Raw genomic sequence first — 19,029 nt, forward strand, 5'->3', positions numbered from 1 at the left:
CAACCCACAAATGGAATGGTTTAGTAGATATGTGCTGCCAAGGATCCTGATGTTTGTACCAGAACTCACCTTTGTTTGTTTAGAGGCAATTCTGGAAGGCCGATGAGACTCATGGTTCACTGTCCAAGGACCCAGAGATTGGTTGGCATAGAAATCCATTGGATAGGTCTTCTGCCATTCTGCTTCCTTAAGAGCTACAGAAGCCTGAAAAAAAAAAGAATGTGAACTTACTACTACCACATACAACCATGAACAGATTTTTTTTTTAGGTGTTTACTTTACTTACAGATATATTTAGACTTGTATAGTTCAAAGAAAGCAATTATTATTTACTCCAATATGCTCTTTTATGTTTGCCTACATTGTTGTTAAAACCTCAACTTTAGTACATCGTATCATACATTATAAGCAATAAGACAGTCCTTAGTGTCTGGGTGCCAGGTAGAATAAAAAGGTAGGAGAATAATGAGGCGTCTCACAAATTAAAATAAGCCAGTGTCAGGACAAGAGGGAGAACTGGAACCCAAGCTGACCTTGTTGATCCCAAAGCTACAGGTAACAATATAACGTTTCTGATGTCTAATTCAATGTTTATCTTGTTTATACCATTACCGGTACTTGTTTAGCATTAGTATTACAAAGGTGCAGTTGTAGCCTCTTTTGTATCCACTGAAAGCAAAATCATGTTAACTAGCAATCCTTTTATTCTTTGTAGTAAGCACTAGGTCTATCTTATGACTCTGAATACAATCATACTCACCCACAAACAAAAACAATTTCCAGGGTACCTGAGGGTGACCTGTGGAAGGTGAGGATAATATCTAGATAGACCTTTGTAGACTACAAAAAGATTATTTACTATGCCTATATATTTTCATTTTTTTGATGGTAAAGTTGTGCAACACTTTACCACACTAAGAAAATCACATCTAGAAAAAAAATTACAATGACAATATGGTTTAGATTGACAGTTCCAGCATTGTTGACCTTTTCTGGGTCTTTTAGAACGGCTTCATCTAACAGAGAGATTGGCAAACTTATGGTTGGCTGAGCACCATGGGACACACAGGGCAACATCAGGATGTGGGTCAAAGACTGCCAATCCATTCTTCAATGTTAGCACACCTTTAACTAAAATGAAAAGTAAGATATGGGTTCCTTTATTGATACAAAAATTGCTGATGACAACTTTCAAATGAGATCTTCAATGAATTTAAATAATCAGCCCTTGCAAAGCCAGAGAGGGAGAAGAAAAAATAAACAGCATGGGTCCTTGTCCTATGACCCATGCAGTAAGTGAAATGTAGCTGCAAGCCAACCACATTTGTATTAATGACCTTTGTTGAACATTTTAAATGTAAGAACAGAATCTTAAAGAACTAGAACCCAGCCTGTATTACAGCCAGCACCCGGTGGACAGACATTATTTGTCTAGTTATTTCACGCTGTTTCCTTATTTTAGCCTTTAAAGAGAATCTATAACCTTTTTAAAGGTTTACTCAATGGAAAACAGATATTTCAGCTTTCTGTATACACAAAAGCCCTGGTGGTCAACCTCTTGCCCTTATTGTGCGCACCTTGGGGCCACTATAAATTACAACAGTCTGTGTTTTAGTGCTTACTCAAGCCAGTAAAGGAAAAATATTAAGACTGGCTTCTAGTAGTTTCATGGTTTGGTTGTCTCCTAAAACATGTCCCAAGTCTTCAGAAACTCCTATAAAATGTGCAGTCTCTCTTATAGTCTCTGACCATCTTTTTGTTGCATGTGTGCAATCACTGATAGTTTTCTGCAGCATTATATTCACTAAATTTTAAATAGGGTCTATTATTCCTTATGGGAGTCTCATTTGATGCTCATACTGAGCTAGGTGGTTTAATTCATTGTTTAGTGTTCATGACACCACTAAAAGTTTTCTGAACCCTTTGATGTATATATAATTAATTTGTTTTCTTTTTATATTAAATACATTTACCACTTGCAAACAGTAGTTATTTAGAATTATTTACTACTATGCTGTAAATAACCTATATTTTATTTAAATATATATATATATATATACACACACACACACACACGTTATTTAGAATTATTTACTACTATGCTGTAAATAACCTATATTTTATTTAAATATATATATATATATATACACACACACACACACACACACACACACATATATATATATATACACACACACACACACACACACACACACACACAGGTAAGAGGAGCAAAAAAAAAAAAAATCAGAATGCTACATTTAAAGCTGAAAGAACAGAATGTATATTTAATAAACATATATTGTTGTTTTGGTTAATATATATATTAACCAAAACAACAATTTTAGTTTAAATAACCCTATCAAAAAAAAAAATTTTTTTTTCAACTTTTGAGCTGTTAAATACATATGGACATGATTATATATGCTCATTAAATATACATTCTGTTCTTCCAGCTTTAAATGTAGCTTTCTGATTGTTCTTTTTTTGGTCCTCTTACCTCTGTGCTGATCTATGATCAAAGCTCTATAAATGATTTTTTTTTAAATTAGTATAATATGGTATCTATACTGTATAGTATTTCATTATCAAGTACTTGCATTCATAATAAAGGATAATGAGGTCTTACTGAAACAACTACATTTGGTTGTTGCTGGATCTCGATTGACCTCCTAGCTTGATGTATCGGAGACTAGGATGTACCTAATACACATCCTGGCTCCCTCCTATGAGAAGTTTATACAGGAAGAAGGATTGTAATGGTTGTAGCTCTAGGAAGAGCTGGAACTTGGCATCTGCACGCCCTGGCCTCGTTACAGAAAAATCAGGTAAGCGATGCAAGTTGCTGCTGTCTACCACTACTGAGATATCTGCTTTGGATAGATTGACCTTTCAATACAATTGCTGTAGGAAAGAAACGAAGAAAGAGAAAAGGACATGCAGGTTTTTGATGTATCAAATTATGACAAACCTCATATGGATTAAGTAGAGGCTTTGCAAAGGCTGTTCCCCAGTCAATTGAGAGTCTTGGGCAAGCAATCTGCACCCACCTGTAAACAGAGGTACATACACAAAATGCAGTTAGATCATGAAGACAAACCCAACACAAAACAACAATACAAGCTTCTTATTAATGCTCTACACAGGTGACAGGTGTGGAACATTAGGGACTTATGTTTAGACCCTTTATAAGGAAAGGTCTTGCTGCCCCTTTAAACCAGAGTCCCTATTTAATATCTAAATTTGCCTTGTAGAAATGAAAGATGGAAGCCAAATAAATGGTTGTTGTAGGCAATAATGCAAGACTTTTAAAGTATATGTAAACCCCAACAAATTTTCCTAATTTACTCCCTTTTTGGTCTGTGAAATATACTAAGAGGTTTTTGGTATTATGTTATATATGTATAAATTATGTTTTATACTGTGTTTGTGGAGCACACAAGTAAAATATCACAATCCTTGTTCAAGATAAAGATACAAAGAGTATAAGAATTGGGACTTTTTAGGTTACAAAAAGGTAAAAATGTAAAGCATGTAAAAATACGTAAAGTATACAAAAATGAAAATATTAGGAGCTTTTATTATCACAAAATGAACGCACTATAATAGTATCAAATACAATCACTAGTCTGAAAAAGCGAAGGGGAAACGCATTGGCCGTTCAACAATTAAATCATTATTGTAATGCGATTCAATACATTGTGACTTATTGTTGTCCTATGCACTAACAAGTTGGTGCTCCCTACCACATGTCATATATCTTTTTGAAATGGCTAGAGTAATTATTTTATTTCTATTTATGATGTAATCCTTATGTAATAAGATTCCTAAATATATTTGCGTCTAAGAACCTTAAAAGTCCTTATCCTTATAATAATTGCATCTCTATCTCTTTTAGGTGAAAAAAGAACTCCAGGTAATCCTTCTGGAAATCCAGTTCTGTCCTGTGTTTTGCCAGTTGGAAGTACAGAAATACCTATTTTATCCTCCTAATAACATAGGGGGTGTTCAGTAGTTCTAACACATTTCCAGTTCTAGGGTGACAATGCTCACTTACTGTACTATATGTAGGGTGGTGCAACTGTGTTACCATAGAACATGATGAATTTATAGAAAACTCCTCCAGTGTGATGGAGACAAGGAGAGGTGTACTGTAGCCCTAAAACACCACACACACCATATTATTATTATTAGCCAGTATTTATATAGCGCCAACATATTCTGTAGTGCTTTACAAAGTCCATATCACTAAGTGTCCCTCAATGGGGCTAACAATCTAATGTCATTAGGGTACAATTTTTGAAAGCAAGCCGAATAACATAACCTTATGGAGGAAACAGACACAGGGAGGACAGAGTCCTGGCCCGAGATTAGAACCTGTGACCTAGTGCGGCAAAGACAAGGGTGGTAACCACTGAGCCAACCGTGCTGTTCACCTTAGCTACAGTTTGGTAAGTAAGCTGTTACCCCAGGACAGAAGATTGTGCCAGAAACAACTTTCCCTTATATAATGGAAAAGGGTATTGGGGTAGGTGTACTGAAGTTATAACATGCTTCCTGTCGTCAGATGACAAAGTTCCTCTCTAAATTACTGTACAAAGGGTGAGGATTGTCATCCTTAGACGTTATCGATTGGTCTGGTAGGATCACAATGTAAAAATTAGGGAGAAAATTCTAATGGTGCCACCACATCTAACGAATGGTAAGCTGCAATAGATTACATTTTTAGACATACTTTATGACCCGATATAGAATAAATAACTTATAATATGCGATGTGCCTCTAAAAATTTCCATAACAACCAACTATCTCCCAACTGGCCTTTCTGAAACTCAAAAAATGAAGATTAAAGAGTTCTGGGGTCTACAGGGAACAAGAAATGTTCACACATTAGCCCCATAGTAAACAGCAGAACAGTTGTGACTCTTCAATGAGTAGAAGAACTTCTTAAGCATGAAACTGTGTCCTTGCGTGCTGAGAGGGTTAAAAAAAATCAGATCTGAAACTAGATAACAAAAAAGTTGTTCAGCCTTTAAAACCAGTCATAAAATATTCTGTTTATAATTTAATGTAGCATCCAGTTCAGTCCGGTGAAGGATGATGTTCCACCACATTTGTGGTTTATGATACTTTTTTTTAATGGACTGGCTGCATTTTCTACTAACAAGCTTTCGGGAGCTAACCTCTTCTTTTCATCAGGTCAGAAATAATAGGCATCTCATTAATGCTCTTAACTTGGCTGTTCTAGTTAAATATAAACAGTTGAGGGGATTTTTGTCAGCTTTGTGTTTTTTTATCTCTTTCTCTAATATTTTTATTTTTTTTTATCTAGAATTTAGGAACAGATCTTGCCAGATCTGTTCACAACTCTAAACGGTTTGCACCTAAAAGCTTTTTAGAAGACAGCGCAGTAAGTCCATTACATAAAAAAAGTCTAACAGACGTCAAGTCATTTTTTTTTACACAGCAGTTATATGGCTCTAGTTGAACGTTGAGTACAAAGACAGGAAACAGATAAGTGTGTATGTAACGGTAATGGTATTGTGAGATGTGTGCTCCATTTGCAAAACACAAGAATATTGGAGGTCACACAAATGTTCCATGACTCTATCAAAGCATGAAACCTCTAGTGACCTTCAGATGTTTGTAAGGGGTTTTTAATTCCTTGTTATACCAGGAATTTAAGGCAAGAACGTATCTTTCTATGTGGTGACCCTTATATCTAGTTGTTTTTAGCCACAGTTATCCAGTGCTCATAAAACCTTTAAGTACTAAATGTGTTAAAGCTTATTGCTCACAATAGTTTTCTGGTTTCAAGTGGTTTATGTGTTGATATCTTTCATACTCCCATCGAGATTCCTGTGAGTGCTGAAATATTTTCCAGCTTAGAGAAAACTATTATACGACAATATATTTGTATAAATGTACTTCTTTCTTCAAATTTTTAGAAAGGAATAGAAAACAGAGAAATCATTTTTGCTTGACTCTAAAATCCTAGCTAGCCACTGACCTAAACGTTGCACAAAATACCACTATAACTGCAATCCAATTTATTGCCCTATCTGCAGCCTGAATTATCAATCTAACCACAACCCCAACTACAGCTCATGTCTTATCAAAACATAAAAAAGTAAAGGGCATTAACTGGAAATGTGCAGGCAGCAAACCAGTAACCAATTTAGGGCTCATTCACACCAGATGCATTAGCATGCATTTTGCTGTCTAAAGAGAATGCATGGAAAGATGCACTGGAGTCTGTTCACACAAGCATGTTGCATTGAAAGGCCTGCACATTGCAGCTTTTCAAATAAATTATTTTAAATGACTAAAATTAACTTGAACATGTCAATGCACATACACACATTATTATTATTATTATAGCGCCAACATATTACGCAGCACTGTACAATAAATAAGGGTTACAAATGACAGACAGATACAATGACACAGGAGGGGAAGAGGATCCTGCCCAAAACACATGCCTTCTGTTGTGAATGTGATCTTACAGTCAATAAACTAGTAGTTTGACTTATTTTTGGTCAGATGATATTGATATTGGTATGCTTTAGATTTACTTTTATTATTTAGTATATGTTATGGTTTTTGCAGGTTTGACAACATCACTTCATACAAGCATTACCATTCATATGTTTAACATTGTCTATCAAATATGTAGATAGAGTATTAAGAAGTGTAAAAACATTTCTGAAGGACTTAATGAGGCTTTTCATTTCAATTTAAAAATGAAAATGTTTCAAAATGCCACAGAAACTTTATTTTTAGGCATTCATAGACCCCCATCCATCTGTTTGAGAGGACCCTTTGCCAACATTTTAGGATTTAATGTATCCATAACTCTTCACTAACAAAATACACCTTATTTCTATGCTACAAGTCTATGCTACCCTAATTTGGCTCAATCTCAACTGAAAGCTGCAGGGGAGTTAGGTACATTGTGGTGTCAAGCGTTGGCACAGGCTCCTAAAAGAGTGGGCTGTTTTCTGAAGCTGGGAGCAGAATGTTCTTGAGAGTTAACCTCTGCCTGTAACACAAAGGGATGGGAATTTAGCTTGGCAATATACTGATGGGACAACTACGGCCTGTCACTGGGGGCTGCACTATTGTTTAAGGATAAAATAACTAAATAACATACTATTTCTGTGACATATTTTGTGCAGCATCATGGCAGATCATAGTGTCTTTTAGGCATGCAAATGGGTCAAAAAAAAATTGTGCCCAAAAAAGTTAGGCAAATGGCAATTGGCAGGTCACTAGTATTGCCTTTTGACTCCCTGCAACTGATCCTTTCCCCCATTTATGTCTGGCCATACTTTGTACTACACTGTTTTCGTGGGAAGGCAACCATCTTGGTGGAGGCCAAGTTTAACTTCCTAATGTCCGAGTGTCCAGCAAGGAAAACAGTGAGCAGCGCATCAGTGACATCAGCAATCTTCCTGCAAATCTCATGAGACCAGCAGTCACAGGCACAATGCTTTATATCCAACACGGCAGATAAACAGCTATAAGAACCGGAGTGCCTAGGCACCCTCCCATATCAGAAAGTGCATTCGATTTTTGCAGAAACTCAGGACAAAATTTTTTTGGTATTGCTTCAACATTTCTGAATGTTCTTACAGCATTGCAAATTGTCTACTTTATTACTGTCTTGTTGAATACAGAACATCTTTTTGATATATTAACATTCAGTGTACCCAAATATATTGACTAGTCCGCTGTGCCCGTAACTATCATAATTGCATCCTTGAGAAGTAACAGCAATATGGGGAAAAAAAGTGCAGGATACTGGCCCAGTACAATATCAAGCATGGGTCCAGCTCATTTATTATGAGACATTGCTTGATTGTAGTTTTGTTTGTTTTATTATGATAACTAATTTATCCATTCTCTCTCCTGCCTAAGGCTTGCTCTTCCAATAACATGACCAAGAAAATGATGTAGTTGTCTGAGGACATTGGAAGTTATGCATGGCAGCTGGCATCTATGTCAATACACAGGCACAATTTTTGAGATAATGTGCTACACCGTTCATACCAATGAAAGGATGGTATAAAGTTTCCAGTTTTCTTTGGTGCACCAATTACTATTACTTTTACCTGGGATTTAATATCCCTTTTCTCTGCATTGTGAAAAGCACTCTACTGTTCTCTGCTTTTCCAAGCTGTTTTATTGTTGAATAAACACAACTTGCAATAAAGCCTGCAAATTTGATTTCATGGATAAATTACTATGAAACATATTTTACTTTTCCACCTAAAATGATAAAAAAGCATTGAAAAACCAGTCACGTGCATGACGCCCTAAGTGCATGGAGTGCATGCTGCAGTCTGTAACAAGGATGATTATTAGGAAATAAAAGTAAGGGGGAAACTTGTCCTGCATTGGTGAGACTGGCCTAAAGCCTGCAATTTGTCAGGAAGAAAACATTTAGGAAGCACTAGAACAGCTGAAAAAAAGGCGAATTCCACACGGCCAGAACTGGTATTAGGTGTGAGAGACTGAAGATGTTTTGTGCCAGACATGAAGGGATGCAAGTAGTGACCTTCAAAAAACACTTTTATGGAAGATCTTTAAAAGAACATTTCTTGAAACTGTTCTTCCAAATTCCATAATAAAATATTATCAGAAAAATGTTTTTGGGCCTTCTCAACCTAACTACAACTCCCAGAGTGTTCCCTTTTATAATTCTAGCTTGGCTTCACTGTTACAATATGTGTTTTAACAGGTATGCAGTTAATGGATTTTTAGAAGAAGAAAAAGCATTTGTATTTCTGACCGCATCTAACCACTAACACTGGTCATCTGATTTTTTCCAGCAGGTATGTTCCCTGTCCTTATCCCCAGCCTGTAATTGCACAGTAAAATACTGAAGAGATCATATCTCTCCTATGTTCCTGGTCAGAAGACCTGCACTGTAGCACATTTGATTGGCTTCCAGTTTCCCCCTTAAACTTTTAGTATGGGTGCATCTATGGTAGGAGGCTAAAACAAAAAAGGCATATACTAATTACCTTCATAAACACATTCACTTACTTTTTCATGGAAACATTAATTAGTTATTTAGTGTTTCATAACTGTTTGGAGGTCAGCTTTAAAATGTTTTAACTGTACCTAGTAAAACTAACTTACATTATTTCAGTAATGATAGAGATTAACAAATGCTTATCTATGGTCTCATTTAGATGAGCGATCATTAGACAACTTGCTGCTTGGCACTTCTCTCCATGTAAACACATATATGTTTGCCTCCATTCCTCAATGTATATGTTGTTCACACACAAAGCAAGCACAAGGATATCGTACTTTTTAGGACTTTAAAATATTCAGAACTGGGCTGTGCCATAAGTAGATGATGTGAAGGTGAAAAATGGAAGCAGTTATACATGTGCCCATGTCCACTGGAGTGCACAATATTAACCCTTGCCTTACTGTAGGACTTTTCATTTTTTTTTTAGTGAGCCCACAGTGTGTCAGTACCTTGTAGTCTACCTGTGCAAGTCAGTAAGTAAATAAACACATCCTAGTCTATTATGTTCTATATGTGAAGCCAACATTGGCCCAGAGTGTGGTTCCACCAGGATTTTTTTCAGCCAAAACACTGTTTTAAATAATGACATTATCCAGTTGGGAAGTGGCAGTGTAATAGTGTCAAGTTGCAGCAAGTCCCCTCCTAATTTCACCCCATGCTGAGGGCTGTGCACAGTGTGTGTCAGTGTTTACAGCTTTGCTCTCTGTACTCACGCTTCCACCTCTGGGAACAGCTTGAGTTTATTAGGGAAGATTTCCGACAGCAGAAGCCGCACGTAACGACAGCCGAGAGCCTGTAGACGTGACTCCAGGTGCTGAGAGAAGGGAGAGAGATGCACAATGTGTTACACATAAAGAAGAGAGCTTTTGGGGCAAGGCAGCCATCCAAACCTTATCCCTCAGCGAGTAAGCCTTAATTAAGTCAGAAGCTAAAGAACAACAAGCCAATATGTGCACCAAAGGTTTCATTAGGAAAACAGTATAAATGGAACTCATTGCCATGTATGGTGCTGTAATATGTAAAAATCCATACATATGAGTTGGCATCTTCCTCCAAAGCTTTTAGATAAGGCCAATGGTTCAATTTATTGACAGATCAGTGAGTCCTTTATCTTCTTTAGTATCAATATGTACCCAAATAAACTATATTTCCTATTGTGACTAGGACTGAATCGCACTGCAGGCCCAGTGGGATTCTTACCTGGTCAGCTGTTTAACCTGTGACATTCAGTGGCAAGTAACACTTCTGGTGTCCTAAACAGCATTGGTTGCTGGCTAAATAAACTGTGCGGTAAGCATCAAGAAAAAGCCACCTAACCAGGTTACAAGTCATTGACAATCAGCCCACCTATTACAAGTACCACTGCAATCAGAGGTTGGGAAGCACCTCCACAATTCCAGGAACGGGTGCAAGACACTTAAGATTTCTGCTAGGGTGCAGAGCATGCTAGACTCCCACACTACCCAATTATCATTAGCAATGCTGTAAAGAGTCGTTATATTTATTTTCCTTGTAATCCAAATGAACCAAAGTGAAGGAACATATTTTTCTTTTCCAGGTTTTAGGCACCCCAAAGTTCACAACCTCAGAAGGCACACACACAAAGAACCATTTTACATAGCTATTAACCCTCCCCTATAAAAACTGATGAATTCATAATTGTTTCCAGGGTGTAGGGAAAAAGAGTGGACTTTTTTTTTAACATATCACTTTGAAAGTAGAGACTTTCTTATTACAAGACTAATAAATACAGTACACAATATATAAAAGTCTAATAATTGCCTCAGTATGAATGGGACCAAGCTACTAACAATCATTGCTGTGGTCCTTGTCTACTCCAGTATTCTCTCTCTTTATCTATATTCAACACACAAACTTTAGCAGGTCTGTGACCTCAAAATAAAAAAATGAAAAACACCATTAATCTATTCACATTTGTCTGGCCTTGCTTTAGTGGAACATAATTTGATTTTATGCAGGAAGGGAAATGTATTTAACATATTTTTATTTAGCCTCCCCTTCAGGCCAGCAGCAGATAAACTTTCACCTTGGTTCCCCTTTGTGTTAGTGTCGCTTGAGCTCCCATAAGTCTGCAGTGTGAATATTGCCAAGAGATTCCTGCTTGACTCAGAGTGACGGGTACGAGACTGGCAGGTAAGCAGTTAATGGATTTTACAATCATTATTTATTACACATCACTTTATCTGCCAAGAGAGGCAAGAAGGCATTTATTAGAAAATGTGCTTCTGATGTCTACCTGAGACGTGAGGATGGGGTGAGGATGACAAATTATTTCTTACACAATGATTCCCTGTCACATACCCCTCGTACTCACACTGCTGCCTAAGCCCCTGCCTTAATTCCTATGCTGGAAGTTAATTAAGGCCCTGTGTTTTCCACATGGGATGGGAGTGGATGGATAAATAACCAACAATAACCATTCCAAGTTCATTTAATGAGAAGTGCAAATAATAATTGTGGTTCTGTAATTGCTGCCAATAGATTAATGAGACCTGTCCTCGTTACACAGGGTAGACAGAGGAATACTCATTAGCAGCAACGCTACAGGGTGCTGCTGGGAGCTAAAACAAAAGACCCTGGTAAATATATAGACCTAATCCATAGACACAGCCAAAGCAGTAATTCAACACACACACATTAAGAACAATACACCTCCACAATCTCCACAAACAAATTACACCTCTCACTATAAATGCCCCACTCAGACACCTGGAACTCCCTCGGAGATAATCGGAGCAGTCACAAAGCACTCAATCCTTCCCCACACGTCACACGCGCATTCCACTCACACAGCATGGTACCAAAGCACCCACACAGTCTCCTCTGTGCTGCGTAGAATCCTACAGAACCACCATCGGTTCTGGATTCAAGCCTACATGTCATGCAAAAATTAATTAAAATGGGCACATGTATCCAATTTAATGATCTGCTTTGGAGACTACAAAATGGGAGGGTGACAGTGACCTTACTCTTTCTCTTTATTTGCAAAGAAACATGTAAATGAGGAAGAATAAAATCCTTGCTGAGATTAACAAAGGCTAAAAATGTATTTCCCTGGAGGAGGAGAAGGGAATTTCTGCAATGGGATTATGTTCAGGTACAGAGTTTGCAAAGGGGCCAGATAAATGCTGATCTTCACTGTCCCCAGCAATGTGCTATCAGATCAATCCTGAAAACAACCAAATTGGATTCTACATGGCTGTTTGGCAGCGAAGCGGTTACTAGCAATATTTTACAAAATCACTTGTTCTCTAACTTCAGTCATCATCACATACTTCAGTGTCAAATCCTCCAGCGATTTTCAATTAATGAGAAGCTGCATTTAAAAAAAAGAGGCAGAGTGTCTTAAAGAGGAAGACACAGGTGTGAGTCTAATCAGGAAATGGATAATGAACTACGAAAATTTTAATTTTATTTACCAGGTTTGTCCTTACCTCAAGTATTTTAGGAGAACCCTGACGCCCCAAAGTACCCAGAATGAGGCCCCATGTTTTAGCACCGACTGCTGACTTGATTGCTTGACTTCTATTTTTCTGCATGGCATCGTGGTCGTAGTACTCCCTTGAGAAAATTTTACTATATGGATCATACCTAGAGTAATAAAGAGAATAGTGTCAACCCTTGTATAGATAACAAGCGACAGTAAATGCTGTAAATGTGACGGCCAGGTTTCAAGACAGCTACACACTCTTTGCACATACCTTCTGCCAAACTGTATATCCCTAATAGGTGCCTATATTTACACAGGAATGACTCCAGGTTTGACAGTTTGGATTTTTACTGCTGCAGAATGCCTATTTACTGGATTCTCAATGATGGGTGCAGAATGTACAGGGGGTTCTCACATAAATGGATTTTGAGAATGGAAATTTGTTACAAGATGATCGGTACACTGCCCTAATGACCTTGTATGACAATGCTAATACTGTAAGAATAGGAATATTGCTTGTACATGATTGGATGGTTGAAGTCAGCAGAGTTTCATCTCTTTCGTTAAACTAAATAAAACATTCTGTGAAAGGGGACACACTCACTTTCCTAGGCAAACAGTCTATTGTTCTTTAGTAACTCCACGTTTATTTATCAGGAAAACCAATAAAATGCTCTACATGCTAGATTTAATAGTGACAGTTCCGCAAACTTCTTGACACATTTATATTTTTTCAAAGATGGCACTGACAGCTCTGCTATATGGAGTGTGGTTTGGCATCAAGACAGCAGTACCTAGATCCGTCATTCATCACCATTCATCAGTCAGTGGTGGACTGACTTTCCAATCTGATGGTGCCTGAATAGTTCCAAAGCTAACACCGCCTAGAACGCAAGCTGCAGGGTTTTCTTTTTTAGCTGTTAGGGTGGATCCACCACCGCTGTCAGAGGCATGCCCAATGACCCCAATAATTTATTTTTGGCAGGTGTTTCCCAACACCAAAATATTATTTTAAATGTCTTTAGGGGTAAAAATGCTTAGAAAAGCTTATCTAGATGCACAATTTCAAGCTGCTGAAGCACTAAATATTTCCAATACTAGACATATGGCTGCACAAGTAGTTTATCTTTATGAAGTATCCTTCATCCAACTCAAACAGTTGCTCCATCACATAACACCAGTATATTACATCTTGCAGCCCTTGTTTGTTTACTAAGGAATTAGAAGCTTATCTACTGCTTTCTGTACAGTAAAGCAACTTTGCACTCGCAGTGGGGAGCCAATGGCAGCACACTTCCAGATGGCATAGGATCCAAGGTAAAATTAAACTAACTTAGCTTAAAGCGTTTGTAAAAATCATTCTGTTCATACAAGTAATATTGGTGTGGCAATCAATTGGAGCAAAGGGGAAATTAGTATTACATTTTTAATTCAGCTTTACGATTGCTGTGGACATCTTCTCTTTTGGATTCCATGGCACAACTTTCTAAGAACCCAATTTTAAAGTAAATTTCAAGGGTCATCAGCACAGAGTTTTTGAGCACACTTCCAAGCCACTTTAATAATGAGTGCCAGGAAAATCCCCCAGCAGATACATTCACACATCACAACAAGGCAGATGCTAATTGTCCAAGACCAGGAAGAAAAGTGTGAAAGTTGTGGAACCACACTGAAAAGATGTGAATCAGATTTGTATGATTTTTTCAGTAGATTAATTTAATTAGCAATATGTACTGTATATTACTTGGAAATCAAGTGTATGATTAAGACTAAGGCTTTAGTATTAATCATACACACAGTTATTGCTGTGATTGTTAACAATTAATTAAAAACATAGCAGCAGCTATTAAATAATAATGTTGCTGCAGAGTGCCATATTGGAAGCTAGAATACTGTCCTGTGTGCCACCGTTTTCTCCTGAAGTTCCCCATACAAATTGTGCAGTAACATCCTTATCGGAGGAAGCCGGAGAGGCTGTGCTCGAATATATTTCCCCTCTCCCTGCTCACTCAATGTCCTCCCTAACATCCTGAGCAGACAGGCTGAAGGAGGCATGGCAGAATGTAATTTTATGGCTCCCCAGGGTAGACATAAAAAAAAAAAGGACGATTAATACCAGCTAGTGTGCTGGCTGGTGTTTGTATATGTTTTTTAAACTAAAAGAAGCTTTTTATATATGCATTCATCAGCGTTCCAGCGACAGAGAACCACAGGACTCCTTAAATCTGCAGAAACCTATGACTTTCATGGAGTTTGCTGAGACTAACCTGGCACATTCATTCTTGTTTAATACCCATGACAATAAAGGCCACAAGGGTTCATAAACATGTAAAAACCAGTAGAAGGAATATATGCTCGAACACTTCCTGAAATGTCACGTACTTGCTAATTTATTCCCGGATGTGTGTGTTCCTATGTTTTTTTTCCCATTTATTCTTCACTAACAAATTATTGATAAACATGGGCAATCAATAAGTTACATGTGACTTATAACAAACTGAATTAGACACATCCATCCATCCCATTGTTCAACCTGTGCACCTTCCCTCCTACCCAACTGCTTATGTGCCCATGGGTCTCAAGCCAGTAATGACACTGTATCATTTCCATTGAAATTTTAGAGTTACCGGTAGTAACTGTTTTGGGACAAGTTTTTTTTTTTTTTGGCTGGGTGGGAAGAAATTGTAGGCGGGTGGCAGCCCCTGTATTGTGACCGAACTTTTTAGTAACCACCCAAAAACAGCCGGGCGGTTACTGAAGTGTCTGGTGGTGCGCCCAGCTAAAAATGGCTAGAAAGAACACTGTATTTATCTACCGTGAAAAACAGAAAAATGATGTCCACTTGTTTTCTGAGTTTACAAAACTGATTACCAATTTTTATCATTTATGTGGTAAACAGCACATTATATTGCACAAACTATAATGTTGCTGATTTATTAAAGAACTCCAACACTAGAGTAGGTAGACTTACCATGAGATAACCTGGGTGATTCAGTAAACCTAAAATTGTTTCTGTTACAAGATTGAAAACAATTAACAGCAATTTAATAGCAAATGATTTTTAAGAAATCCATTCCAGGTTTGCTGGATCACCTACATTCACTCATGATAGATTATCTTCTCTGGTCTTGGAAAGCTTTATTAAATGGGGCCCAGTGTGGCAGCAAGGATTGTTCTTGAACAAGTTTGTAGATGAAACAGCCCCCATCTATGTATTTCATCTGTATATTTAGTTGTTACCTTAAGTTCACTTTTAGGTAACAACTAAAAAAAACATTTCCTTTATAACAGAATCATGCCCAGACTACAGACATTCAATTATGTTCTTTACAAGCAATGAATACGTTTTGCAAGTGAGGACTGTCAAACTGCAATTCTGCTTTAAGAGCGGTGTTTGAAATGAAAAGGCACACAGTGTAGAATAATTTTATATTTAACAAACCCCACTGAGCGCTCTACACATAGTGTACACCTTTTAGTAAACTGTCTGCTCATTCTATGCCTGGAAGCTTAGAATAAAATTTGATCATCAGCTAACAATAAACATTTATTCAGGTTCACTGCACCATATTCAGAAATGCATCATATGCAGCAAGGCTGCTATCTAATGCTTTAAACCCCGAGAATGATCATGAAACAAGTCCGGCTCAGCATGAATATTTTGCAATGCAAATACAAATGTTGCATATATAAAACAAAATCACCTTTAGTCCAGAAATGGAAACAAGAAGAAAAATGTAATTTAAGGAAAAAAAATATACATTTTTACTGCCAGTATGACTATTTAGAAACATGGACTAAAGGAATATTTTCCAGTGGTATAACAAGATTATAATTGTTTGTGAAAGCTGTGCAGAGACCTGTGATGGGCAATAATTCACAGCAAAAAGCAGCATATCAAACATTATTGGTATAATTATGAAACATGGCACAAAAAACAATGTCTGTGAATGTTATACATCAATTCCCAGCATCACAGCTGCTTATAGTCTGGATGTGCATAGATGGTGCACCAAAAACCTTTTTCCCAGAAGCACGGCATCCATCAGTGATTTGTTGAATTCCTTTCCCGTACACTATTACTTTGGAAAATTCAGTACAATCTGCTTTTTCGCAACATTTTTGGATCACAATAATTTACTTAGACGAATAATACTTTATAGTGGCAGTCATGTATCACCTATAAAAATATAACATCACACAAATGGATTACCTGAATGCTTTGATGTCCGGGTTGGCAATCATAACAGACTCTAGATGAAACCGGCCATCACCCAAATACCTGCAGGTAGGACAAGAGAGTAAACTGGATTATTCCATTCCATTATTATTAAAATTTTACAGCTACACAATCTGTATCAAGAATATTTGGGAACACCAATAATTGTATTTATTAAAGCAAATGTAAGGTAGACAGTTTGTTTTAAAACTCCAGGACTGAAATGTGCTCTTTGCAACCTTGTAAACCAGTGTTAGTCCAACGGCTCTATTTATAAAACAGGGAATCAGACATTCCCTCAAAAATTCCCTGGCTTTAATCTGCCAGGTCCATGTGTTTCAATGACAGTAACTGATTCCCACCAGGGAATGTTTGAGGGAATGTCAGATTCCCTGTTTTATAAATAGAGCTCCCAGAATCTCAGCTCATTACTCTTTAGAGTTTTGTCAAATCTTAAACATTAAAACTCTTCTTCTTCTCCAGGTGAAATCTGAGAAGAAATCTGGCAAACGTTTAGGGAACCTGGAATACTATCAGATGGGTTCCAATAATGTGGGAATTCTTCAATTTTTTGTTGGGAAAAGGGAGAGTCAGGTATGCTTCGTATAAATTGGTGGGCATGCTAGGGCCCAGGTTAAGGCTTGTTTCACTCCCAGAAGGCATCAATGCCAAAAAGAAAGGTTTCACCCAGCTCATTTTGTTTTCTTCATAAAAGCTTTAAAATTTCATGAGCAATACAAACATCCCAACAGACACAGGCTTCTTCCATTAGCGTTTTGTGATTTTTAAAAGCCTAATTACGGTCCCTGTCTTTTTAGGTTGATGCACTTTGTATCTATGTCCTAGTGATCATTGTCTTTAGGACAAGGAGTAAACTGGAAAAAAAGTGTAAGAAATACCTGTTCTAGTGACAACAGTCAAACATTGGATTTTCTGTCAATTTTCAGCAATTTCTTCTTCACTTCCTGTTTTGTCACTAAGACAGGAAGTGTGTGTGTGTGTGTGTGTGTGGGGGGGCTTTCTAGTTGGGATTCAGAATGCAATATCATCCTAAAAGGAGTGCTATACTTTTCTGCACCTATTGAAAATCTAACATTAAAAAGCACCTGAGAGCTTTATAACATTTGCCTACACAAAAGCTTTAAAAACACCAATTTTAGGTAATTTTCAAACTGCAATTTGTCTCATCTGTAAAAAACAAAAAAGGCACGTGGAGTCGTGGGCACTAGAAATGATACGCACAGCAACCAATCACATTTCAGCTGTTAGTTTACAACTCAAAAAATGAAATCTTAGCCCTAACAGCTATAGGTAACACGCTTTTTGTTTGTTCTGCATTTTATTAATGAGCCCCAATGTCTCCTGTTGATTTTTTATGGTGAACTGTATTCAGTCATTTCAAAACAGAACTGCTGCTGTTAATCTCCCTCTCTTTCTTCTGTGTGCGGAGAAGATCACGGCACACTAATAAGTGTTGAATTGAGGTAGACGGGTATAATACAGGATTAAGGATCAGATGCTGATCTTCCTTCCCTTAAGCATCCTTGGATAGACAATGTCAGAAATAATGAGGTATTCCTATAGCCTCTTCACTAAAACTATTTCTCCCTTCTAATAATTAGCTCTGTAACAAGCGTCACCTTGGCTGGCCTATATGTAGACTCCAGTGTCCCCGCTACACGCCTCTACACTGTGCACACAGTTCTCAGGGGCCACTCTGTACAGCGCCTCTCAATATTGATTAGCTTTTGAGATTCTTGGACTAGTTCTGCTTTCATAAGCGGTCTAGCCTGCTACAAACATCCCCCATTACAATATGTAGTGGATTGTGGTATAAAAGTAGAAATGTATATAAGGTCCAGGTTACTACACCTTCATAAACAGGTACAGTGCAGTATTATGCTGGCCACATATTTATCAGACATGATCAAGAAGTGAATATGGTTAGCAATCCATAGATCGTACTAAATAGAACCTATACCGGAGCCATTTTGTAAAAACTGTTTATTGGCTTCCAAAAAAAAAACATTTAAAAAGTAGATCACTATGGTAACCTCCCACCACAGGGCTTTTGTTAGTGTCAAGGCTTGTTTTACAGGTGGGCACGGGGCATTTTGTCGCTAGATATTGACATTCAGCAGAACAGATGAATTGGGCATATTGGAGGTCATTTGCTCTCAAGGAGTATTCAATATGCAGTGAATATCTTTGCTTCTGGGATTTCTGCACTTTTTGGGGTGCATAAATCCCAAGCACAAGACATTTGTTTATGGTATTTATCTGAATACCCCCATCTTTAAACACTAGCTAAAT

General features: G+C 37.5%; 1 protein-coding gene across 2 annotated transcripts in view; it reads right to left on the bottom strand.

Annotated features, from left to right (window-relative positions):
- DPH1 (diphthamide biosynthesis 1) overlaps positions 1-19,029 on the bottom strand; it is a 149,536-nt gene that overhangs the window by 8,725 nt on the left and 121,782 nt on the right. For both annotated transcript variants that reach the window (XM_072429230.1, XM_072429236.1), the window contains exons 7-11: positions 16,711-16,779; positions 12,502-12,658; positions 9,760-9,860; positions 2,972-3,050; positions 70-204 (exon numbers count right to left, since the gene is read on the bottom strand). In XM_072429230.1, the coding sequence (XP_072285331.1) occupies positions 70-204; positions 2,972-3,050; positions 9,760-9,860; positions 12,502-12,658; positions 16,711-16,779 (541 nt within the window). The remainder of the gene's footprint in view (positions 1-69; positions 205-2,971; positions 3,051-9,759; positions 9,861-12,501; positions 12,659-16,710; positions 16,780-19,029) is intronic.

The sequence above is a fragment of the Pyxicephalus adspersus genome, chromosome 1 (assembly GCF_032062135.1).
Source record: "Pyxicephalus adspersus chromosome 1, UCB_Pads_2.0, whole genome shotgun sequence".
Lineage (NCBI taxonomy): Eukaryota > Metazoa > Chordata > Amphibia > Anura > Pyxicephalidae > Pyxicephalus > Pyxicephalus adspersus.